The sequence below is a fragment of the Symphodus melops genome (genome assembly GCF_947650265.1).
Source record: "Symphodus melops genome assembly, chromosome: 16".
Taxonomy (NCBI): domain Eukaryota; kingdom Metazoa; phylum Chordata; class Actinopteri; order Labriformes; family Labridae; genus Symphodus; species Symphodus melops.
Genome location: NC_136706.1, coordinates 10,961,657 through 10,988,619, shown reverse-complemented (window position 1 = coordinate 10,988,619; position 26,963 = coordinate 10,961,657). Strand labels below are relative to the sequence as shown.

At 41.7% G+C, this 26,963-nt stretch overlaps 2 protein-coding genes across 6 annotated transcripts in view; both read right to left on the bottom strand.

The window, feature by feature from the left end:
• rabgap1 (RAB GTPase activating protein 1) overlaps window positions 1-26,963 on the bottom strand; it is a 67,743-nt gene that overhangs the window by 22,299 nt on the left and 18,481 nt on the right. For all 5 annotated transcript variants that reach the window (XM_079364257.1, XM_079364254.1, XM_079364255.1 and 2 more), the window contains 8 exons: window positions 25,973-26,083; window positions 25,083-25,149; window positions 24,876-24,978; window positions 24,496-24,665; window positions 24,154-24,322; window positions 22,831-22,924; window positions 20,823-20,973; window positions 923-1,036 (listed from right to left, as the gene is read on the bottom strand). In XM_079364257.1, the coding sequence (XP_079220383.1) occupies window positions 923-1,036; window positions 20,823-20,973; window positions 22,831-22,924; window positions 24,154-24,322; window positions 24,496-24,665; window positions 24,876-24,978; window positions 25,083-25,149; window positions 25,973-26,083 (979 nt within the window). The remainder of the gene's footprint in view (window positions 1-922; window positions 1,037-20,822; window positions 20,974-22,830; window positions 22,925-24,153; window positions 24,323-24,495; window positions 24,666-24,875; window positions 24,979-25,082; window positions 25,150-25,972; window positions 26,084-26,963) is intronic.
• Window positions 9,073-11,447, bottom strand: LOC306837582 (putative G-protein coupled receptor 21). Its single transcript, XM_079365313.1, has one exon. It carries the CDS (start codon window positions 11,113-11,115, stop codon window positions 9,895-9,897), a length of 1,221 nt encoding a protein of 406 aa, XP_079221439.1. The 5' UTR covers window positions 11,116-11,447; the 3' UTR covers window positions 9,073-9,894.

Here is a 26,963-nt window from a genome sequence, read left to right as displayed (position 1 = left end):
GTGTTGGTACATATGGAATTGAGTAAATGTAAGTAGAGTGAGAGAGTTTGGAGAAAAAAAATGGCTGCAGTGGCCTAGTGAGCTACAAACACAAATAATGAGAACAAGTCAGCTGGACAAAGTGTGGAGGAATCGATCCACACACACACACACACACACACACACACAGGAAATGGGGGGGCCCGCTGAATTATTCAAACACACCTGAGGAGGTGCTTGTCTGGTGATGGATGCTCTCACCTGAGCTATACATAATGAATGTAATGAAAAGGAAGCTATGATGAAACTGCAGCCAGACGTCTCGTGTGTGTGTGTGTGAATGTCTCCACTGTAAAAGGCACATGCACATCCTCATGAGGAAAATAATAAGCCTGACGAAATTATGATTGATAAGTTCCTTTTTTGAGTGTGTCCACAGCACTATGTGTGTGTGTGTGTGTGTGTGTGTGTGTGTGTGTGTGTGTGTGTGTGTGTGTGTGTGTGTGTGTGTGTGTGTGTGTGTGTGTCAGCTGTGTCGCCTTAAACGGCAGGTTGTGAGGGCTTTTTCGATTTCAAACCTGTTGCATTTCTTGACAGGTGTTGATGCTTGTGAACCTGCTGAACCACCCAGGAACAAGAGTGGCTGTTGAGTTAATTAATGATCAGTGGCCTTTAGCTGTGACAGCTCTCACTACTGCTCCACTAACTTTATCATTAGACCTACTGTACAGCTAGTCATTAGCACAGTAATTACATCGTGTTGAAGGGAAATGTGACTCTGCAGCACATGTCGATTGCTATTATTTCCAAGAGTTTCTCACAATGGCTGTTATTGCTACCAAAACGATGCATCTTCCCGGGGGTTTCTGAGCTCCACTGTCTTGAAGGTTTCCTCTGGATCGTTGTAATGTAACGTGAACATCTTGAATTTTGTGTGTCCTACCTTGCAGATCTTGTACAGGGAGTCTTGACCGTCTCCTCCAGTGTCTTTAAAGTAGTCGTGAGCTGGGAAAGTCCTGTTGATGTCCCTGGTGATGGCACTGTCCTGCGGGGACTCCTAACAACCAGACAAGAGGGAGGGGCAGACAAACAGGTCAAGGTGGGTGACCATGTGCCTCAGTAGAAATAAAGACATTAAGAGATGCAACAACATGTTTTATTGGACGCCTGGGAATAAATTCCACAGAGGCCCAGCAGTGGTCAGTGTTCACATTGGTGGGATTTATAGTACAGGGCTGGATGAATTACTGGCAGCACAGAGTGTTCTCTTGTATGGCACAGACTGTACACATCACGTCTCTGTACATCTCAGCTCTTATTTCAATACATTTAGAGGATGAAAACTCAAAAGTGTCAAGCTGAACAAGCAGAGACAAACAACGGCAACAAGAGCTACAAATAACAGTATGTACAGTATGCAGCGCTAACAAAAACAAAACAAGATAGCTGTGACAGAAATATAAATCTGACCTTTGTGTTATTCCCCTAATATGGACACTGAAATAGAATAAACGGCACTTTTATCTGAACATTCACTCCAGGGGGAAAAAAAGCGAACACATCACGGTATTTCTGGGTGATAATCACAAGGAAGTCATTTAACAGGAAGATAACTCAAGGCTAAAATACTGCACTCAATACCATGCTGATAAGATGGTGTTTGCTTTGATCAGAACACATTTTACCAGCACAAAGCCAAACTGTAACAGAATAATTCAACTCCAAGACCTCCTGTCTGGAGGGCAGCAGAGACGGGTGACTAAAACAGACAGCAGGAGATGTGAGGAGGTGTGAATACAAATGTTTCCAAACAGGATAAGAGCTATCAGCACCACCACAGGGTGCTGTTTTGTTGTGTGTGTGTGTGTGTGTGTGTGTGTGTGTGTGTGTGTGTGTGTGTGTGTGTGTGTGTGTGTGTGTGTGTGTGTGTGTGTGTGTGTGTGTGTGTGTGTGTGTGTGTGATGTGTGTGTGTGTGTGTGTGTGTGTGTTCTTTGAAAAGAAAAGAAAAAAGATTTGATGTTGTTTGTAATAAATGGAGCCTCTGGCAGAACATTTGAAGCCATTCTAACACAACAGTGTATTCGTTTTCTTATTGTGAAGAAGTTATGATGTATTTATAAATAGTTTTTGGAGGAGTAAAGCCCACACTTCTATTTTTAAGGAATTGGATAAGCACACAGTTTAAGATCTTATTTAAATTGTGCAGACGTACACATTTGTTGGCGTAATGAGCGAGGAATGCTTTTAGCCGAATGCTAATACCTTTGTGCTATCATATGTGTAATTAATAAGATCATTTGGAGAGTGAGGTTTCTTTCTGCAATGAAAAACTACTGTACATTATCTGAAACATAACAATGTCCTCCACACTTGTTCAGTCAGAAAGCTGGTAATAACTGTTACGATTAATAGTTACCCTGACCATGGTGAAAAGTCAGAGTGATCAAGTCTGACTGATCTTAGTCATATGGTAGTCCAACATTTCACTCAACATTGCAAAAATAAAAATAAGTGTGAGAAGACGAGAAGAGAGGAGATTGAAATTTAAATTCAAAATACACTGCAATAAATACAGAGGCATGTCCAAAACCCACGCAACACACTCACACTGTGGGAGTAACATCACAAGTAAAAAATACTTTTTGATATCTTCATACAGACTTTGGAGATGAAGTGGCTTTGAAACTAGAGCTGTATGTTTGGGTGACAGCAGATGACAAATAAGGCAATTATCTATTTTTTAGAGTCAGACATTCCTTAATAGACTTTATTACACCCTAGTATGTCAGTCTGTCCACCTCCAAAAGTAGTCAGCATCCTGACTACTTAGTCAGCATCCTGTGCCTTCCTCAAATGTGAGATATACTAAAGCTTCCAATGAATCCCTGCAGAGTATTTAAATCTCTATTATTAAAGTCGTTCTTCCAGCACTGTGGTTCTAGCAGATAGAAATTTGAGCTAAATACCTCACAAATCCCTTCAGAAGTGCTTTTCAAATCTCTTTTCTGTAGCTTATTAGCCCTTCTGGGCCTCCCTGTCAGTGTAACCATGAAGTCCCACCCTCTCCTTTTTCAAGCTTTCTGTTCCAACTTCCACAGAGGAAGAGAAGGGAACAGAAATAATATAACAACCAAATACAGGAAGAAAGGAACGACGAAACAAAATGAGCTAATAGAGATCAGACCCACAACAGGGATTTTTTTTTTTTTAAAGCTCATTCCAAAACATCAACCACACCCAGTGTGTGTGTGTGTGTGTGTGTGTGTATGTGTGTGTGTGTGTGTGTGTGTGTGTGTGTGTGTGTGTGTGTGTGAAGGTAATTCACTGGATGTTAAGAGACTTTGTGTAATGTTGGTTGTTTGAGTCATTTTGGTCAAAGTGGGATCTGTTCCCTGCTCGTGACATGGTTGATGTATTAAATAGAATTTAAAGTCCCTTTTCCTGAGACAGGCTAAAGATCATCCACTGACCTGACATCGCTGTTGTTGAGGTCTATGCTCTTCATCTTTATCGACTTTTTTCTGTCCTCATGTTGAACAGTTAGCTCCTCCATTTTCTGATACAAATCTTACGCAAACATTTTACCCCCTCATTGGGTATATGAGATTTCAAAATTGACATGTCACATAACCAATGAGAGAGCAATGAATTTAGATTATCTATAATGAAAATCATCACTACTTGCGGTCCCACCAATTACTCTGAATATCGTTTCTTTCTGGATTTTCAAATTTTGAGACTTGGCAGGAGTCTTGAATTGACCCCCGGGAACAAATAAAGTTTTTTGAATTGAATTGAATTGAAAAGTAAAGCCTTTTTGTATTTTGAACCAGACTGAAAATCATCCATTGAAAGGAGCACACAGGCCGGACAGAAATCTTTAAAAGCAAAACTGATTGGTTTTTGATCAAAGGGGTGGGACGACAGCGTCGAGTGTGAAGGGCTCATTACACCGCGCTTCAGTCTCTCAGTGGACGATAAAGATCCATGTTTGTAAAAGCACCACTTAAATGATACTTATCTGAAGTGCTGAGAGCAAGTACAAAGACCTCTGACATAACGGCCAATGAAGCTTCCTCTCTGTCCGTCCGTCTGCTGGGTCGAAGAGAAGTTTGAATGAGTGTAGCGTGAGAGGGGAGAGAAAACATAACCAGTGTCTCAGAATAGTGGACAGGAAGAGAGAGAGAGAGAGAGAGAGACTTAAAACAATATAGAGAGAAAGAGAGGGGCGAGAGAGAAAATGCTTAGGTAAGTGTTTGTATGTGTTGACATTTAAAGAGAACAACATAACACATTTATTTAATTATACTCAAATATGGAATCAATGTGAATGTGTTGTGAACATTTAAAGAATCGCTCAAAATCTTTCAAAATAACTTATTTACTTTTTTTTTCTCCATAAGTGAGATGTAAGGATCAGTCCTGCTCCCTTGTCCCGACAATGAGTGCAGTGGAAAGAAATATGCAGTTCAAGTTCAACAGATTCAACAAATTAAAGGTTCCCACAACATCACAGGAGATGAATAATCATTCAAGACTTTTTTTTTTGCCAAAGACCTATCACAAGTCATCACCAATCAAAAGTTCCCTCTATTCTTGTTGCACTCAAGCCGACTTCGACTGCTACAGCCGCTCGTGCTGCGTTTCCATTCAAGTGAAAAAAACAAGCATGATGTTTTTCTGAGCACCGTCTTTGTCAGTGACATGTAACTGACTGTGCAGAATCTTAATGTAAGACATGGGACAAAACATCTTCTTCTTATAGACAAACATTATGAAACTCTTTGCTTGGGGTAGGCCAAAAAACAAATACAGTGTGTGTGTGTGTGTGTGTGTGTGTGTGTGTGTGTGTGTGTGTGTGTGTGTGCGTGTGCGTGTGCGCGTCTTCAGCTAGGAATAAGGTACCGGAGTAGAGCTTCCGTGGGAAGACTGTGTAGAGAGCCTTCTATTGTTTATGTCCCTGATTTTCTCTGACTCAACACAATAGCTGACATGTCATTCTGTTATTCTTTCTTTGCTCCAAAAAGGACCACGCTGAGACGCTAAGAGAACATGAAGTGAAACTTACCAGGCTTGATAGAAACCTGACTCAAAGACGAGGCACATTGGTTATTTCACTGGATTGTAAACGACAGAAGAAACGATGTCATGTTCAAGCTTTGAAAAATGTCCGGCATTGTCTTGATGTGTTCATCCATCACAAACACAAGAGAGAGAATATATACATAGAAGAGCGTATGAGTTAAAGTGCAGTGATTTCTTCACTCTTTCTTTACAATTATCTGTAATCAACAGCCCACGCTCAAGCAGCCCAATGCTGTTTTTTTCACCTTAGCATAATCCTTCATTAAATCTTAATCACTCGTCTCCTGCCCTACTTTTTGAGCACTCAATATACTGCTTCTGTGTCAGGAGAGCGGGCAAAGTACGACTGATCAGAACCGAGATGGCAGACAGAGATGGGAGCTTCTGTAGATGGAAATGACAAGATCAGATCGTCAACTACAAACATAGCTCAAAATACAGCGGCCTACATTTTGTATGGCTTTATTTCCCCATTGAGCTAGCCTCACTGCAGCTTTGACAGCACTGAGATTTCAGCAGGGACACTGCCTGCACCAATATGGTACTGATTTATTACAGATTAGTTACAGCACGTTGACACAGGCACTATTTATTTTGTATCTGTATCGATCTAAACCAAAGCAAACCAGATGCAGCGCATGATGGATAAATCTGTGCTGGTGTAAAGCTTACTGCTGTTATCCACTAGGCTATTAAATGTTCTGCCAGCGGTACTTATCTGCAGTCTTATTGTGAAAATGTTCTGCTTCTTGTTCTTTTTCTTAAACAACACAGCATGTGTGTTTGAATCTCCTGGACAAAAAGAGATAACTGCTGGGATTCAACAGCACGCGGATAAAGAACGTTTAAAATTATTATGTGAAAGGAAGAATGAATACATAGAAGCATCACATTTATTATTTATTCAGTACATTTACACATCATTTTATAACACCATATAGGCCGTACACCTACAAAGCATCATGTAATGAATGGTATCTTATTTGTCACAGGGACCGGCTTTAATGAGAACAAAATGACACGCGTTTTGACGTTAACAAAAAAAAAAAAAAAATTAAATAAAAACCTCATCAGAACTTCAGCAACCATGACGTACGAAATACAACACTGGTTTGTATGAAACAAGTGTTAAATGGTTTTAACTTTCTCAATCTTATACGAACAAATGAGCCATTGTTCATTTTCAGCATTGATTGTTGAAACCCAAAGAAACTTGTGCAGATTGTCTTTTGGGCCGTTTCCAGACTGAGCTGTTAGCTCTGGTCAGTCTGATCTTAATGGGGGAATAATCTGCTCCTCAGAACAGCTGGGTCATGAGTCAGCCATTCGTGGGGGGGGGGGGGGGGGGGGGGGGGGGGGTTTGGTGTGGCCTATTTACAGACTTTTTGAAAACAAAGAAGAAAACTAAATACCGATTAAAGGACGGATAAGGAAATACCATTGGCTGGGTGGGTGGTTGTGCGTTTGTGTGTCGAAGTGCACAATGTGAGGCTGTGTAGAACTGTACAATCTCTCCTTCTACAGACAATCAGACTAAATACGACTAAACGTACTGTAATGACTTTGTGTTAAATCGCTTCCAAACAGTTCAAGACAAGACTTGTCTGAGCTGTGTTTCATGTATCAGTAAACCCCAGGAATGTTTTTTTTTTTTTTTTACTTTTATTTACAATGAGCGACGCGTTTTATTTGAACTTCTGATTTTTCTCATCTGGGTACTCGAAGCTCAGAAAGTAGTGATGCACCTAAAGCTGTTTGAAAATTAAGTCAGAAGAGATGAAAACGCAGCAGCTGCTCTCTTATGTTTCTGCAAAGAGGATTTAAACAGAAGGATTTGACAGTGTGTACTATAGAAACACTTCTCAACTAGTTGCTGTGGAAGTTAGGAACCATTTTAGTCTCCCTATTTTGGATCTTTTATGTATTTTATGTGTCACTTTTATACCTGAAAATCACTCCCCCCGATAGTCTTTTTTCAGTCATGTTAATTTACGGGTTATTTGCTCACGAAGGGCTGTACCCAACCAACATCTATTCCTTTATCTCAATAAAGAATGCTGCATTTTACTCTTCAAATGGCTTTCTTTAAAGAGCCCATATTCCCTCCATTCACTCTAATCCTTCCCAACATGGCCCTACACCAGCAGACACCCACCTCCAGAGTGTCATTCCCCTGAGATCATGAGAGCCGATTGTTTTCCCATAGGAAAACAGGAATGTGTGTCTGTGTGTGCGTGTGTGTGTGTGTGTGTGTGTGTGTGTGTGTGTGTGTGTGTGTGTGTGTGTGTGTATGTGTGCGCGTGTGTGCTAACGCGATCACGTTCTGGCAAACTAATTTCCCAAGACACTTTGCCCTTTATCCCAAAACATGTCTGAGAAATTGTACCATAAACTACTGTGGGAAACAATAGTGGCAAGCTGTCCAAGTGGCGTACAATAAATCTTTAAAACACGGCTTCAGTCATGCTCTGAACCTGCATCAGAATCTGCATCATGTATCACTTCACAGGTGAAAAGACAAGAGTCATTTACAAAAATAAATTCCTCTAGTTTGACAATAAGACATTCAATACGCCATTTCTGACCAAAACAAAGCATAAATAGGAAAGTTGACAATATTTGGCAATGCTTCACAGATCACAGCTAAACTAAGACAGCATTTAAATCTGACTACCACCAGTGCACATCAAACACACATACACTCAAACAACAAAGTATTTGTGAAGGGAAGGGATTTTCTGCTAATAAAGCAATGACAGCTCGTCACTCCGTTAGCACCCTGCTGGAACACTGTAAACAGTCTTAGTCAGCCAATGGTCGAATCCACACATTTAAGCACTCACACTCATACGCACAACAATGCATGCAAACATTTAACAATTTCGAGACACGCGTTTGCTCCTTTTTTAAAATTTTACAGACGTCACGAACAATGACTGAGAAACGTTTGAGGAGCAGCCTACGTAACATGTATGATTAAATATGGTGGAATCATTGCTATCCTGTACACAAACAGTTTCCAGTCTGTGTCATTTGCCACACAGAAAACAGTCATAAGCTTTAAAGGGGAGCCCTCTATAGATGAAGGGAAATCCTTTCCCAAAAATCTTTTTTTTTGTGTGTTTTTGACAAGGCAACATATACTAACAGTCATAATCGAGCACATAAGGCATCACAGAGCCAACACAGTGCAGTGAACCTCCACTAACTTTTTTGTGAAACCTGCCTGTTTTGTTCCAAAGCTCCAATTTTAAGATGTTTACAAAAATATCAAACCAAGAGAATCTGTTGAACTTTCTTTGGTAGATTACATAAAGTGTATAAAGCTAGATTACCCGCACCTAAATCAACTGTGGCACAAGCCTCCATTGTTCCAATTAGAGGTCGTTTTCACACACTGCAGGTTTACGAAACAATATGTACATTTGGATAAAATACAGCCCGGTATTGGTCTTCATCGTTAAACATCAAGTTTGGAGTGAAATAACCCAAAAACTTACACATGGCCACAAGATGATGTAAACAGACTGCATGCACACGGACCCACACACATATGGAGGTGAGGGGTCAGAACCATCTTCATGGTTGGCCTGCAGGCTGAGTCAATGGGCTTTTTGTCTGTTCCATTGAAATGTAATCTTCCCGTGTTGCCATGTGTGTGTGTTAGTGTGTCTATGTATTACTAAGTGCAGTCACAATACCACATACAAGATTTGTGACATGATGTTAATGTGAAATTGCCCCCCATTGAGCACTATTCATTACAATACTACTTCTGATCCCAGGTGGGCGAGCATCACAGTTCAAGGTTCTTTTATCCAAATGCTTAAATTGTTTTTTGTTTTTTTTGCCTTCGATTAGAAGTCTGTAAAATGAGCCCATAAATGTTCCATAATTAGTGAGCAGTGGCAGGTACATCCTTTCTTGGTCTTGATTTACCTTTTCAATGGTTGTGACAAATGCACATCATCAACATGAGAAAAGTGCAATTCAGAATTTTCTTTTGTTTTTTTTAAATGAACGTGACAAAAAGTTCAGATTAACAGTCATACAGCAAAACTGGGTAGCAATTTATATCACATATATCTCAAAATCATATGCAACGTGTGAAGCTCACTCGAAGACATCACATTTTGTTATTTACAACATCAATAAATAATCCAAAAGTCAAAAGTCTATTGGTAAACGTCTTGATGCTGACAAATTGCGGTCAATTTAGTCGATGCAAACAGGCAGACATCATTTCCTCCACTTCTTTGTGACTGACTCTTTGTAGCCAGGTGAAATCACTGTTGCATCTGTTCGAGTCATACTGAGGGGGTTAAGAGCAAATGAAAACATCTAAAAGAGTTCCATAACCAGCAGGCAAGTGTTCAGTTTGCATTCACTCATTATAAATACTACACGTACAGCTCTTCGGAAACATTTCTCTGACAACATTTTGTTATTTTGGCAAAATAAGTTAAGGATAAAATGTTCAACCTCAAAAAGAGTTCCCTTCTCCCAAGATTTTGGAGAACTTTTTTCCCCCGATCGCTCACACACAGACCTTGTCCACACAGTACAAAGTGTTTCAGTTCCCTTGTCAACACCTTGCATTCCATCCTTTTCGTCCTTCAGTGCTTTGCTCGACTCCTTTCCTCTGTATTGGCCAGCCGTGGCATGTGCAAAGAGGACGCCTGTGTAACCTCTAAATGCGACAGAAAAAAACAGCAGTGGCAGATCAACGCCTCCGTCTGTCTCTTTAAAGCATATTTAAGCTGAAAGGAGGAGACATTTAACAGCAATTGAATCAGGCATCTTTTAAAGTTCAGACCAGGTTGTGTGCCTCACACATGACATGTTGTGCCAATTCCTATTTGACCATGGCCGTATCCATACCCCGGCCCTAAGCAGCCTTTCTCTACAGAGAGGACAAAAGCCTTTTTGGTGTTCCTAACCCCGAAGCCGTTGCCACTGTGCTGTAAACAGAAGGAGCAGAGGCGTTTGAGGCCCTTCCTGAAGGCAGAGTTGGAGAGGCTGTAGATGAGACAGTTACAGAAGCTGTTGCTGATGGCGAGCCATGTGGTTAGAAATGAGGCTGCGGGGTGTTCGTAGATCCTTGCGCTCTCCAATAGAAAGTAGATGATGTAGGGCAACCAGAGGATGTAAAACACGCTCGTTATACGGAACAGTACCATAGCGTATCGTTTGTCCGGGTATGTTGATGTGGGCTGCTGATACTGCTGTTGGGATTTTTGTGGTTGGGGCAAATGGGGCAACTGTCCTTGCTCTTTTGCATTTCCAGAGCCCACTGTTGGTCCTGGGCCCTGCAGCTGTTGGGGTCTGTAGCGTGCGTGGCGCTCGCTGATCTCCCGGGTGTGCTGCCGACAGATTCTAAATATGTTGGCGTAGGTAAAGCAGATAGTCAGAGCGGCGGGGGCATAGAGCAGCGCAACGATGAAGGTGGTGAAAGCTGGACTTGTCTTCCACTTGACTGCGCACCATTCCAGCACATCTCCGTGGTAACCTGGTTTCCCCCAATCAAGGAAGGACGGGAGGAACACCAGAGCAGAGTAGAGCCATATGAGAACGATGCAGAAGCGGACCCGACAAGGTGTTACCAGAGAAGCGTAAGTCAGAGGTCGTGTGATGGCGATGTAGCGATCCACACTCACGCACGCTAATGACACCATTGAAACCGACTTCAAAACAGACACCATGTACCCAAACACCTGGCAGGTGAGTTTGGGGTCGAGGCCCTGGAGGTGATGGAGGAGGGACAGTGATGGAAACAGGCAGCTGACCCCCACCAGCAGATCGGCGTACGCCATAGTCTGGATGAAAGCGCTGGTGGTGTGGTGGCTAAGCAAGGGGGCACAGTGGAACACAAAAATGACCACAAGGTTCCCGGAAATGATCAGAACAGTCAGGAGCAGAATGATGGAGACTTCCAGGAGGCAGGTGGAGAAAGCTTGGGAATAGCCAATCTCAAGCAGGCAGAAGGGAGCAGATATGTTTGAAGGGTCAGCAGTGCTCTGGTTCCACTGATCCAAGGAGGAATTCATCATCTTGGGCAGGAATACCTGTTGGAAGGGCCCTATAAGGGTAGACTGAACCAAAGGAATCAGTGTTTGGACGGGTCGCCGGCTAGTTCTGAAAGCAGCTGTACAGTTTCAGTTCAAGCACAGAGCTCCATGCTGTGGTTCCACGCTGAGATTGCTGCCATCTGCCATTTTGAATGCAAAAGGGATGGAAAGGACGGCGAGGGACGCCCCCTCGGTTTGTCCTCGATGCACGCAGTTGGGCTTTAACAGAAATGAAAAAAAAACCACGCAACAGAAGAAAACAGTTTGAAACAGAAAGGTTTGTATTCCTTTTGTTCTTTCTTTTTCCAGAAAAAAACCCCAAAGTCCCAGCTGAAAGCATATAAATGAAAAGAAGAAGAAGAAAAAAAAAACAGGAAAAAACGTGACTTTGTTTAAAGGGAATTCCAGTCCTATCTATGCTTGAAATACCTCTGCTCCCTATAAAGCCGGAAATGTCTTCAACATCTGCCGCAGCTGCAGAAAGCGCAGATTGAGGCTCCCTCCTATCTGTCTCAGTTCCACAGAATCACAGATGCATGTTCCGGTGAAAATGCATTAAGTCTGTAATGTTCTGCCTCCATAAATTGACAGGAACTATTAGGAATATTTTCTTCTTTTTATTCCGTCCTTCGGCTGTTTCTTCTTCTTCTCTCGTTTCTTGCTGCTCCTTAAACACCTTTCGTTGTCCTCTTCACTTTCTGCCTGGTGTTTCCCAAAAAGATCCCAACAGACTGCCACGAGCTGAGAGGATGTAGACAGCGCACAGGGTCACTGATATTAAAAACGTGTACGTACGCACACACAAACAAACACACCTCAGCTGTTGTTTCTATCCAGAGGAGCAGCAACTATGTCTGGAGTGGAAATGAGGTAGGAAGGCATACCGATGCTGGAAGAACACCCCCCCCCTGTGTTCTTTTATTCTCCTTTGCTGTCTCTCTTCCACTCTCTCTGCCTCTCTCTCTCTCTCTCTCTACAGAAACAGTGGCACAGAGGCCCCTCCCATTTCCTGTGGCTCCAACCAATGATTAACTGCAATGGCACGAGGCTGCCTCATTCGCCCACCCTCCCAATCCCTCCCAGTTTGTTTTTTTTCCCCATTTTTATGCGTGTGTGTGTATGTGTGTGTGCGTGTGTGTGTGTGTGTGTGTGTGTGCCAATGCTTCTCGAAATCACCACAAGTAAAATTCAAACATACAGTCTGAGCCTTGACCTGTTAACGTATCTGAAGCCTCTGATGATAATTACATTCAATTGGATATTCTCATCTGAAAGAATCTCACGTTCTCTATCCACAGTGCATTAAAGTGGAATTCCTAATGAAACAGCACCTGCGTGCCTTGGTACAATTCAGAAGGCATACTAATATTAACAATCAAAGCGAGCACATCGAGCACAGGACGACAGCTCTCCCTAAAGCTCTGTGTGTGTGTCCTAGCATGTTCAAAGTGATATGTAAATATGCGTCTGTGTGGCTCTTCCGTGGGATTTTAAAATCTGCTCTGATAGATAAAAAGCAAAGAGAGAAAACAGAAAATCCTCTGGTGTTTTTTTTTTCTTTTTTTTTTTCCCGTCTCTCATTTAAAGGGTCCACTCAGTATACGGAAAATAAAACTGTGCATCTATTTTCGTTAGCAATCTTCTAATAATACACCACGGCAACTGAAACAGCGTGAGAGACAGATGAGAACACACGATAGCGCAGCGAAAATAATTCAATATGCACTCATAGCTGTGTGTAATTAGCTGAATCACTAACACGGCGAGTAATTATGCAATTATCAGCCGGCTCCGCCGTTTAGAGGCAAGCTGCAAGTGAAGGGGAATGTGAAAGATGCTTTTCAGCGAGTTCAGATCAGCAATCAAAATCAAGTGCTGCTAAAAATATACCTTTCTAAGGCGTGAGAGACGCATTCGGTTAAAATAACATCTGTTATTAAAAAAACAAAAAAAAAAAAACAAAAAAAAAACAAGATGGCTTATGATGACTAAAAGTTGTTATGCTTTAGAGATCAAGAACTGCATTGTAGAAGCACTGAACTTGTTAACCTTAAATTGGATAATCATGTGGAAATGTGATGATCGCGCAGAAAAATGTTATGAGGCCAGAATTCACATAACATTAAATAAGCTTCAAGATAGCATCCCTTCCGAAAACTGCACACATGTTCACATATACGTTATTGGCTTCTTTTACATGGCACACCTAGCGCAACAATGGTGCTTATGTAATGTGTAATTACACAAATGGCTGAGTTTCCTCTGGGGTCCTTTCAGATAGAAATGTGGTTTTGTTGCTTTCTGTTGAACTTGGCAACTTTGTGCATGAATGTCTGAACGAGCGAGTGAGAGAGGGTCAACAACTGTGCGGCCAAATCTACAGTACTTAGGGGTGTAACGGTCGCACATATAAAAACACGGCACAATGGACATCCATAGGGTGAAAAACCGTTTCTGTTGCTCTAGTGTTGCAGAATTTGTTTGCATTTGCAAAGTCATGCTTTGCATTCTTTTTTTTGTTGCAGTGCACGGACACGTCCCCTCTGTCTATCAGTGCTATGAGCCCTGAACAGCTGTGCACCTGCTCCTGATTCTGCATGCTTCATAGGATGCTGGGTCTCCACTGGGCATGAGAGGTGCTTTAAAACAGGCCATCATAGCCAGGTAGCATGACCTCAACGGACATTTTTCTTTCATCTCTCTCATTGATACGTCAAGAGATGGATTTTAGTTTTTTATTCTCACTTTTTTTTATTCTATCCCTTCAACAGATTCACCTGTACAGTCCCTTTCAGCAATTCTGAAAGATCCTGCTGAATATGTGCAGGAATAACAACCAACCATGTTTTTTGTTTTTTTTTAATCACATGATGATGATTATATTTAATTACTCAGTCGCTAAAATTAGACATTTCAGTGGGTAGTAATCCCCGTCAGGTTACGTGCTGCATCCTAATGACTTTATGAAGACTGCAGTGTGTGTCTCGTGCAGGGCAGTTTGATGTAGCGTGATGGAGACCCAAACATTACCCACACACGCACACCAGGCTGCACCTTTCTCCCCCGCAACCCAGACACACTCCCATGCTTTCACGCACCTCCTCTGCCCACCACACGAGGAGCTAAAAATAGACGACAGTAGCGACGACGAGAAAAAAAAAAAGGGGTTGGGAGAAGTGGAGGAATGGGAGAAAAAGCACGAGGAAGGGAGTGAGAGGAAGCACAGAGCTCTTCAAAGATGAGACGAGGGAAAGATGGTGGTGGTGGGGGGGGGGATAGAGCAGGGGCAAAACTGAAGGAAGAAAACTGTGGCTGTGAGAGTGAGGAAAGAGGAAGAGCGTGATGTATCGTCACCTGGTTGCACAGCTGAGAACAACTCCGTCCTGCGAGCTGTCTCACTTGTGCTTACTCGCAGACTTCAAACACTTGAAGGTCACGCTCACTTTAGCTGACTCGCCCCTAAACTTTTATTAAAAAAAATAATCAGATTTTATGGGAGAAAAAAGCTGATGATTACTCAAATTAGAGACAATGAGTTTCATACTGTTGAGTCTTCTTTTAAATGAATCTATTGTTTATCACCATTAAAAAATATAAAAAACAACATCATCAAATCAGAAACCAACTGACCTTGAGTGCTTTAAAGGGGCCTTTAAATCAAATGTATTTTTATCATTTCAATAACAGTATTTTTTACCTCTCCTCAGGGACATGGACTTTAGAATTTTTGCAGTGATTTACAGAAACATGTTCTTTGTGTCATATGAGCTTTGAAAATGTTAAAAAATCTTAAATACCAGAGATGGAGGAAAAAAATCGATACAGAATAGGATCAAGATATTTTGTGTGGTGGAATTATGTCATCTAATGGTCGTCAAGTCTCGATATTTGCGTTATATTCATATCAGATGAGCTTTTGTTAAACTTAAAGATTTGCTGAAGGGGGCTGCACAATTCATTTTGAACAAGGTGTGTGTGTCTGCTGGATCTCAAGAGACGCAGGCTTCTATAACTGTAGTTAAGGCTGAGGATGCATGTGGGTGGAGAGAGAGAGAGAGAGAGAGAGAGAGAGAGAGAGAGAGAGAGAGAGAGAGAGAGAGAGAGAGAGAGAGAGAGAGAGAGAGAGAGAGAGAGAGAGAGAGAGAGAGAGAGAGAGAGAGAGAGAGAGAGAGAGAGAGAGAGAGAGAGAGAGAGAGAGAGAGAGAGAGAGAGAGAGAGAGGAGAGAGAGAGAGAGAGTGAGAGAGAGAACATGCAGGAAAGGCACCGACACCCTCCTGCAATATTTATGAGGTGGATTACAGTGAATACCTTGTTGGTCATGTTTTGGATTTTCACCTATATACCACAACACTCTGTACAGAACCCAAACATGTGATACAAGTTCGGTTTAGGCCTTAAAAAGTGAAACTTCAGGGTGCCCACAGGGGGGCTGAATTCTATCTGATTATTTAAAAAAAAAAAAAAAAAAAAAAAATTAACACCACCCGGCTCGTTGCTCATAATCCTGACAATTGTGTTCTGTTTTCATATAAAAGTAAAAATAAACACTCACACTGTGCCAACCTTTTTATCAGCGTGATAATGAAAACATAAAAGATACTGCTGGGCGGATGTCCCATTTGAGTAACTTTCATTTCATAACGAAAGAAATGCCTGCTAGGTTTGGAAATGAAAGGACTTTCAAAGAACTGTTCAGCCAAAAGAACGTCATTTATGTCCAATGACAATCCATGAGATTGATATTGGTGAGATGAGCCTCGAGCAAGTACATAAAGTAACGAATCAGGTCATTGTGGTGAGCGTTGCTATTTAGTCAACACAAAAACATAACTGTGGAAAAATAAGATAAGATTCCAGGAAAAAAAAAATGCAGCCAGTTTATATTGACCTCCAAAGATAACTTCTAAATTCTTCATCTGACTGTCTGAACCTTCTGGCTTTCACTGTGTATTGTTTAATGTGGGACACTGGCTCCACAGTGAAGTCTTTCCATTTCTGCCCGGCAGAAGTCAGAACAGCATTGCACACAGAAACCTCCGGTACAGAGAGACAGACGGGAAAGGAATGAAGTGTACACGTCAGTCGGAAAAGACAGCGTGAGAGGAGCGAGAAAGAAGCAAGCAGACAAAGTGTGACAAAACAGAATCCATCGGGGCAGACGGGAAGAGGCAGAGAGACAGGCTCGCTGACCAGAGCACAAACAGGTTTTCGCGGGAGACGAGCGTGCACAAATGAAAACGATTATAAAGACAGACGGACAGAAAGAGGCAGCACAGGGGTCAGGTAGGCAGACGGATAAGTTAGGAGCGCTTGTTTTGACTCTCCACAGGATACAGGCTCAGCATGTGTTTGAGACATCTGTGTGTGTCTTCATATACCCACTACAGGAACAATGTCTCACATTCTGACCCTCATTTGGGTCAGTGGTTTGATGCTAACTACATTAGCAGTAGAAAATGTCATTAAAAACAGAGGAGATGATGGTGGATCCTCGGTCTGCAGGAGATCATACCCCTGCTTTCATCCATGATAAAAAGAATCAGACAGGTTAGCTCCTACACCGAGACAACCTGTTAAACTGAAGACAAGACTTTGAGGTTGGATGTGAATGAATATTTTGATGGGGTTTTTTTTTCTATTGTCTTGAATGGTTGATTCTGGTGGAAGCAGTTGAATGTTTGACAACACTTTGATTCCACGACAACATTTCCTCAAGGGGACAATAAAGTGTATCATATCATATCGTATTGTTTTGTATCGTATCATGACGGTAATCGCGGGGTGAGAGGTCTCCAAGTATCTTCTTAAACTGCTTTCAAACACACCAGCGAAGTAGAATCTCAACAGCTCAACGACAACTCCGTAAGTGCTGAACCGTGCGAAGTTCTTCTAAGTAAACTCACATTTACTGTGTTATACTTTGATTTTATTACAGTATGTTTTTTTATAGTTCCCAACACCAGGCCTCTGAACACTTTTCTTTTGGGAAACGATCAAACAAAATGAAGATAAAGTGTTTTTCTTTTTACCACTTACATAACTTGACATCACTCTTTGTCACACCCACAACAACGTGATAATAATTACGAAGTGATCCATGGTTCCACACGGGACTCAGTCAATCATCACCCACTTTGCTATTAAATCCGTTGTGCTCAGTGTGCTCATATTATTGTCTCTCAAGTTCTTACTATATTATCTTTAATCCTTATTTTAAATCATCTTTACTCCTTGACTACTGCTCATTTAAAAACCCCACAGACTGTGTAAAAAGATGGACGGCATGACAGCCGCCCAGAAGTGAAGCCAAAAGATGTAACACTCGTCCATTTGACTGGGGACAGTATGGGTCATAAGCTCCGCCTCTCTGCTAGTTAAAATATGGTAAATGAGTCAAACTAGAAAATTTAAATGCACTTCAGACACATTTTTTTTAAATATGGTTTTTGCAGTCATAGTGTCCACGTTATTTCTAGTTGAAATAACTCATTTCATGTTCATAAAAAAGGGGATAAAATACCATGATTTGCGGCTCTGTTGACAAATTCAGAATCTGCAGCGCTGTGTGCTCTGGTCAAGTTGAGCAGAGGAGGAACGGTGAGAAAAATACTGACATAATCGTCATTAAACTTTACATAACCATGAGTGTCTGCTTTAACACCGACACATGCATGTGTTCTGCTTTTTTACTGCGGTGACTGGAGGGATCTTTCCGACTGTATCTGTAAGATAAATGTGTTGGTTAGTGGAAGGGGCAGAGCATCAATAACATGGCAGAGTGTATTTGCAGCGATGGCTCCTAATAATGTCACCAGGGCAATGTGTTAGCCCCCCGGCCAGTTTGGCTTCACTATAGTATACTACAATGGGATGAATATGCGATGTGTCATCCATCTTTATATAAAAGTTGTGCAAAAATCACATTACCAATAAAGAAAAAAATCTACAGATAAAGAGAAAAAAAAAATGTCTGGACTATCATTTAATAAGGAAGCTCATACGATCCTGACCTTAATATCATTCAATGTCAAACATTTCCACCACACACCAGCTTTTAATATAAACAAAACAATAACCTCCATATGTGTCCGTCTTTAAAGGTTGAGCAACAATCAGAGATGAGTAACACAACACTGAAAGTGAAAACTTCCAGACTAAACTAGGACTGATAAGTATCCATCTGGAGAAGTATCACGGCACACAGGTGAGAAGGCAGGTCATCCAAACGTTTTTCAGATGGAAGCCGAGAGCTATCCGATTTCCCCTTTTTTCCTCCCGAGCATTTCCTTCATTGATTGCTGTTGGGGTTGTTGGTTAGAATTTCAACCAATGGTACAAGAAGCGCTTCCAAAATAGAGCGCCTGTGGTTTGCTTCTCCTGAAGGCTGGGACTATTTACTTATTTGTCAGGGACAGAGCATCTTAATGAACAGCTGTAACGATTACAAGCTCTACAAGATGCCAGATTAAAGCATGCTAGTTACCGTCTATTGTCCCGAGGCAGCTTTATGCTTTTATATTGTTTGCAAAATAATTAAGTGTGACCCGCCAACATGTTGCACCATCTTTAAAACTCGTCTCCCTGATTTAAATCCACCTGCACTGGACCAGTCTGCTGCATCAACCATGTATTTCTTGTTCAAGGTAGTGACCCCTGCTTCTACTCACTATAATGTACGCAGCTAATGCAAAATGTGGGCCATAGCTAACAAAGCCTAATGACTTAATTAGTTACTGGTGGAGTGTTAATGAGACTGCATTCAGAGTTAGAAAGGGACTCCAAGTACTTGGCAGGGACCCTCATGTTTGAAAATTCATTAGGGCTGAAAAAAAGGAAAGGAAGAGGTCCAATGTCTGAGACCTACAGCCCGGCTTCCACTTCCATCAATGCCCTGCATTCACGTGTGGACGAACAGCCCGTTCTACAAGGGTTACAAGGATAAAAGGGTACAAAGGAGGGCACTAGCTAGAACATGATGTGCATACAGTGTATTGCAACACAAAGAGATACACACAAACACAGGCTGGACAGATAAAGCACACAAAAGAAATGAGGATCTGGCACATGAGTATGGTATGTACAAATATTTAAACTGCAGCTGAAATAGGGAAAGAAAATAGTAGATTAGAAGATACGCTTTAATTAGAAACAGCCACACTGACTGACAATTCAGAGGTACCATTAGGCTATTTCTGTTATGTAACATTTATGTTCAATTATTTATTTTTTGTGTTTGAGAACAGTTCCTGTTTACAAGACCCTTTGTGTCTAAGTTTGGATTTATAAAAAAAAAAAAAAAAAAAAATCTTCCAGCTGTGCCCACTAAATGTTGTGCTAAATAAAACATTCACCGTACATAAAGTTTTTTTTTTGGCTATCATTCCGAGTTTTTTCTCTGATTAAACATAATAGAAAAAAAAAAAAAAACTAAATCCTCCAACAGTCAGATATGTCTGCACGTGTTCTCCACACTTCTCTCTGTGTGTTTGTTGGCTGATGTACAAATCGGGAATGTTTTAGTGCTTCTGCAATAAATTCCAAACCAGGTTTCTGTCCAGCGACTGTCAATACACAGGCATTGTGATCCACTGTTATTGTTGTCTGAGGGAAAGCTGGGATTCCATTCATACCATTCGTGTTAACAGAAAAACAGAGTTTATTCTCCGTTCTTTTACGAAACCTGAAGTACCCAAATTGACCGTCAACGCATGTCAGAAATGCGACACAAAAATAATGTACAGGAAAAGGCAGAGGTAGAAAAAGAGGTAAATGCATTCTGAAAGAATGAAAACAAAAAGACAGAGAGAGAGAGAGAGAGAGAGAGAGAGAGAGAGAGCTGAGCAAGTGGGGAGGAAGAAAGGGCAACACCAACATCTTGTCACCACCTGGGACCCAGCTTGCTGCCCGCCCGGGGATGTTGCCTTTACATAAGAACAGTGGACAGCGTGGCAGCATACACTACACACTGTTCTCAGCCCACAGGGGGGCTAACCATCCACAGCGAGGATAGCAAGTCTCCTCTGATCTTTACACGCATGGCCACACAGACGGACCTCCACTGTAACAAAAAGCCTGCTGTCGTTTCTGTACATCCATGAAGATACAGTTATGTAGAGTAGAGGCAAACAGGCAGAGCTACAATGAGGACAAGCGGCTATAATTAAGCTACTTATAAAACCAATATAACACCTCAAGAGTTGGAAAGTCTGACCTTTAAGTATTAGAAAAAAGGATTGATAATGTCTAATAGTACATAAACATGTGATGCATTTCTTTTATAAGGACCTATTAATATTTTTCACTTACATAATCTAAAAGTAATCAGCTGGTATGACTGTGGTTACCATCACAAGTTTGAACCACATGAGAGTAAAACTTATGAGACAGAAGCATCAGGGGCCCTGAGGTGCACTTCAAAAAAAAAAAGAAGAAAAAAAAAAGTACACCTCAACAAGAATCATGGCCAAGGACGATCACAGCAACAAAAATGCTACGGCGAGCACGATCCCAGCACCGAAATGAAATCAATAAATAACCCGGCCTAAAAGTAGAAGTACAAAGATTTATCTTGGGTATATGAGTCATGCAATAAAAGAAGCTTTTCCAAACACTAAATCACAAGGTGATCATGGAGATTTCGTTTGAGCGGACCATCTTGACAGAGGCAGTGCTTTAACTGTGGTCTTACCTTTGTGATAAGAGTGCGGTACTCTTCTACCTGGTGGTCATTGTTATGGCAGCCTGCCAGGAGCTGCCACACCTCCCCGCGCAGAGCTTCAGGTATGCCGCTCCGCACCAGGGCTGGCAGCTGCCGAGGACGCACTGATAGGTTTGTGTGCCTGAGGGAAGGAAGAAGACGAAGAGTGAGCGTCAACTTCATTTGGTGTGATGTCTACCAGGTGTCAATCATAAGAGCCTTCAACAATGCTCCTTTAAAAAGGAGTTGTGCTTCTCCAATCCACGTGGATGTATCAGGCAAACCTGCATAACACAATCTATCCACAACAAGCTTTCATTTGCTCTGCACTGTGTCCAAAAAGAGCCCTCATCATCTCCACAGATGCTCGGCTTGGCCAAAATCCTGTCAATGAGGAGATATGTCACCTAATAGCACAGGTAGAATCAGTTCAATGCAGAGCAATCTCCTTTTCTTTTTTTTCTTTTTTACATTTCCATTTCCACTTCAAACAGGGGATACAATCTATCACATACTGAAATGTGCTATTCTTGTACAGGGAAAGTGTGATTTATTCTTTACATTCTTTTTCCGCTTAATCACGCCACCTCTCCTCCTGATTTGAACAGCCCTATTGCTTTATTTAACGCGGCACTATTTTTAGCAGGATGGGAAGAAAAGAAAAAAAAAAGACAATGGAAGACAATGAGCTGAAAAAACAAAACATTTGCAGGAGCACACAAGAGACATTTTAATGATTTCCCTCCCTCATCTTAACAGTTGGAGAAACACTCAAACTTCCTCAGAAAGTAGTTTAGACTGTATCCATAGTAATATGAACCTTAAGGGTGAAAGGATGATGAACTTGGAGGGCACAGCTGGACCTTAAAAATCCAACAATCCCTGACTGGAGCTGACGGAGAAAGCCCTGATGATTCTCTCACTTTTCCCCCCGTTCTCAATGCATCCCTCTCTATTTTCTGCTTGCTTGTTTGCTTTGTTACAGGCGTCAGGTTATGCAATATGTGGCATTTTCTGTTGAGACTAAGAAGAGAAACAAAAGTATTGTGTGTGTGTGTGTGTGTGTGTGTGTGTGTGTGTGTGTGTGTGTGTGTGTGTGTTTGTGTGTGTTTGTGTGTGCATGTGACGTTAGCAAGGCCAGGCCTGGTCCTGAGGGGCATTAAATTGTAAAGGGCTTTCTGTGATTGGCCTCTCTTCGCTCCCAGAGTGCGACATCCCATGCAACAACGCAACACTCTGGCTCGAACACAGTTATCGTTTGCACAAAGCCAAGTCTTATGAAAGGTTGGTCTTATGATCCCTTTCTTTTAGAAGTGTTTTGTTTTTTTTTGTTTTTTGTGAGAAGTGAGAAAAATACCTCCAAAAAATGTGTTCTGGTTTCATGACAGGATACACTACATGTAGCACGTAATGAAAAAAAGAAAAGAAAAGAAAGATTTAATCCAACCGACACATATAAGGTACAACAAATGATTTATGTGTACAACATGCTCGAAAAACAAAGGACAACATACAGGGAGCAAGTGTGTGTGTGTGTGTGTGTGTGTGTGTGTGTGTGTGTGTGTGTGTGTTGTGTGTTTAAGGTGGTTGTCGCTTATAAAAGTCTGGCCAGTGTTTATTCCATTCGTCACAAGCTTTTGATTAAAAACAAATGCAGTAATGGAAGAGGGAAGCCATCTTAATAAGCTGCTTATCAGGAACTCCTGCCTGCAGCTTTTTCTTTCAAATACACCACACACACACACACACACACACACACACACACACACACACACACACACACACACACACACACACACACACACACACACACACACACACACACACACACACACACACACACACACACACACACACACACACACACACACACACACACACACACACACACACACACACACACGCTCATTATTGGTGTGCGTATGAGGAGTTTGACAGCGATCATCGTATCTGCGAACGGAGTGGAAGGACGGGGTGTAACAAGGCAACAAAGACCTACCACTTGGATAGTAAGTCTCCCCAGGTCTCCAGAATCTTCTCTGCACACTCCTTGGAAACATCTCCAGACCCACTGAGTAACGGCTCATCATTATCTGGACACAATAAACAACAGACGAGGTGATTCTCCAGGTCTTGTTATCCAGTCTGTGATAACAAGAATGATTTAAGGGAGTTAAGTAAACAACAATTGGTCTCCACCTGAAGACCCTTTATTCTAAGATGCATTGTGAAATGTTTGTAGCTCTCTCAGCTAGTTATGCTTCTATTTGATGAACCAAATCTATACCCAGGTGTAACATTTGATCATCTACTTTTCTGTGTCCAAACGTGTTCTCAAAGTACTGTGGAATCTAAATATTCATAATAACAGTGAAGTAGCAGTCAAAGGAAAAGAAGTCCAAAGAGTGAGTCCAACATGTGCCTCAAAGCCAGCAGATCAAAGTCGAACACACAGTCAGATACAAAAAGTACCTAAGGTATTAGACCTGCCATACCGCTCACTTTCTCACACACACACACACACACACACACACACACACACACACACACACACACACACACACACACACACACACACACACACACACACACACACACACACACACACACACACACACACACACGCAGGCACACACACGCAGGCACTAGGACACAGCGCTGGGAGCTAAGTACTCTGTGAGAATACAGAACAAACTGTTCCGTGTCTGATCTCACACATGATTTTTACTCCTGCAGGCCACAAGTCTACATCAGGTACAGCCTCACGGGAAGAGCTTTACATCCTTAATGCAAAGAACCACAAAACACTAAATATATGAGTACGCATATTTAAGAAGGTGTGTTTGCTTCAGTTGGATTTGTTCAATTCTATTCTGCTGCTCTGTATCACTTTTACAGTCATTGTTGTGGGGTGGATGTGTGCCAGTTTTTTCCCAGATTTCAGTCTTTGACGAGGTCGTCACAATAGATCGGTGCTTCAGAGTGAAAGTAAACTGATTCATTAAGCATCTATTTGGATTGTTTATCTGATGTGATTGTGATCTGCAATAACTGTTTGAAAAGCATCAAATGGTTTTCATGTGATTCAGTCAGGCGTCTCCTGCTCTGCTCCGTGCTCACATTTCAACAGAATCATTTTCATATTGCTCAAATGAAAGAAACAATGTCCTTAGCTCTACCAGGGATTTGATTTCAAATATCATATGTATGTAGTTCTTCTTTATTGTGTACCTTTATTAAAATGTGAAATCCAATAAGAAGAGACCATGTGTAAAAAAAACGAAAAAAAAAAAAAAAACAACCTAAGACAGCATCCAATCACCTTCCTCTTCATCATCCTCAGGTGGCGAAGGAACCGTGCTACCCGGCCCTGAGGGCAGGATGCCGGGACTCGCCGTGGTCTTCCGTTTCTCCCTCTCTGTCTCACTCTCCAAACTCACCACCTCATAAAGTGTGTCGGACGCGGGACTCTTGCGCTCCTTACGCTCCATCTGAGGAGAGACGCACGGAGAACACCTCAGAACAACTTTATGGTTGCAACATCTGACCTTTTAAAAAAGAAAAAACAAAACAAAAACTGCAACAATATTTTACAGGGAAAAAAAAAAAAGAGAAGCCACATTATCTGAATTGGTTTGATCCTGCGCAGACATTGTGCCCTGACCTGTCGTAGCTTAAGGTAGAAGGTCTCGGTGTAGTTGCGTTTGCTGAAAGGCCAAAAGAGCCTGTCGTTTGGGGCGCACACCCTGACCCTGGTCTCCAGCAGAAAACGCACCGGCTCTTCCACCTCTGTGATCACGAGGTCCACCGCTGTCGTCATGTACATGAACTTATCTGGAAAAAACAAGAAAACACTGGGATGTTATTTCAAGTGACTGTTTCCCTTCTTTTCACCACCTGCAGAAAACACCGATGACAGCGGGACATCATACTTCAGTTTCCATGAATACTTCAGTGTGAACGTCTTTACAAAGAGGGAAACCATCTAATCTAAATCGGTGAAATATTCAACGAGGAAATAATAACTGTTCAAATCACGGTTACCTTTGGGCGTTTCCTCGTTCACAGCCTGGAACTGAGGCGTGTTGGGGTTCCAACTTCCTGTGATGATGTAAGACTTCCCATCGGAGCTCTTTCCCATTGACTCCTGAAGGGGCAAGTGTTGGGAGAAGTTAACAAGCACACACGCACGCACACAAATGAATGTGGACACCATACACATTCATACATGCAATGAAAATAATCACTCACCAGGTCCAGCAGGTGCATGTCACTGTTCTTGACATTTTTCCCGGGGCTGAGCAGGAGACCGAAACACCTGGAGAGAGGAGACACACATGAAAGCGCTCAACACATACATGAAAACAAACAAAGGCACACATACACAAAGAGAGGCGAGTTGGAGGGGAAAGAGAAGTGAAATAAATGAGGTTACATAAGAAAATGGTGAGAGAGAAAAAAAAAAGAAGCAGAGCAAGAGCGGGGAACCAGACACAGAACAATAAATCTCCCGATGGAGTAAAACCAGTTGTTAACCATCACTTAAGACCGCAAATAGCTTCCTGGACTGATCCTCTAACACAGACCAGATCATCTGAAATATTCAACACAGCACTTCAAGTCTTACCTTTTCTGGGATTCATCAAACAATAACAAACCACTGTGAAAATGGAAGTCCACAAAAAGGTGATGGAATGTTTACGTCTTAAGCGATTTATTAGACGGTGGAGAAGAGACGCTAACATTAATAACCATCTGAGAGCTGCGTCGGGAACACTTTCAAGCTAACAGGAGCCGACACACGGATGCGAAACATTGTGTGTTTGTCGATTACAGCTGGGTGTTTCCACTGTTTAGTCATGTCTAAGCAAACACATGGGAACAGTAGCAAATAGAGGTTTGCGTGGATATACATTTACTGAGTCACTCAGTTGGCTGAATTTAAAAAATAAATAAAAAATATCACATTTTCATTATTATGTCTTTAGGTGTTTGTATTTCATCACAGTGTTAACGGATCAGCATAGGATGCTGCAGCTTTATTTCTAGTATTTAGGAAGGATTTTATTCTAAGGCTATTCAGGAGCCATCCTGTGAGTGTGTGTGTGTGTGAATATGTGCCGGCGTTTTCTTTATTTTACCTCTCAATAGCCAGTTCCTTGTTGCACGTCTGCTGGACATAAATGACTATTTTCTTGTCCATTCCTGCACGCAGCTTGAAGCTCTGCTTGTCCTTGTCCTTTGCTACAGCACTGAAAATGTGAAGGAAATAGATATTACCCACAGTCTTACAGAAAAAAAACTTTCACTGACGCAACAAAAAAAGCGAGAATGTCACAGAAGCAGAGTGGAATTACAGAGCAGACACAGTGATATGTTTAACAGTGACACTGTAAGGTAGATTTACTGCCTTTAGAAACCGTATGTAAGCCTACTGTAAGGTGAAAACCTGACTGTTAGTGTTCCTAATAGCTCCATTTATCATAATAAAAGCACTCCTGGTCCTGGTTCTCTTTCCTGCTCTGAAAGCAGAGTTGGACACAGGAACAGGAATCAACCGTTGCTGACAGAAATTCCTGAGCAAACATTGAAGACATCCTAACCCGCATAGAGATTCTTCCGTTTATCGATCAAGTTGGAATTGAGTGCAGACACGTGGAAGCTGAAATGATATCAGGCCTGAGTCTGAACAGACTTAAGTAAAGTAAAAGATACAGCTTCACTTAACTGACTCCTTCTGGCTTCTTTAAGAACACAATGCACAAAGAGGTAATCGAATTATTCTTCTGAAGTACACCACTACAGATGGTCTACAGTTCACAGTCATACTTTTTTATCTTTCTTTTTTTAACCCAGTAAACAGTCCACGAGTGTTAGCATGTGAAGCTGATTTCTCTGCATTCAGCACACTAACATAATCAACCCGAGAGCTAATGAGCAGGAAATGTGTGCTGGCTAAAAATAATCTCAGGCCTATTTTTGGATTGTTTGTTTTGATTTGTTTACCAAATAAACTGGAGACTCAAGCGGCAGCTTCGGAATATAGAACACAGAATTCAATCAGTGATACAAAAGGAGCAGAAAATCTAAGTCTAAAGTTTCAGGAATCCTTGAATTGGAAAAACACAACTT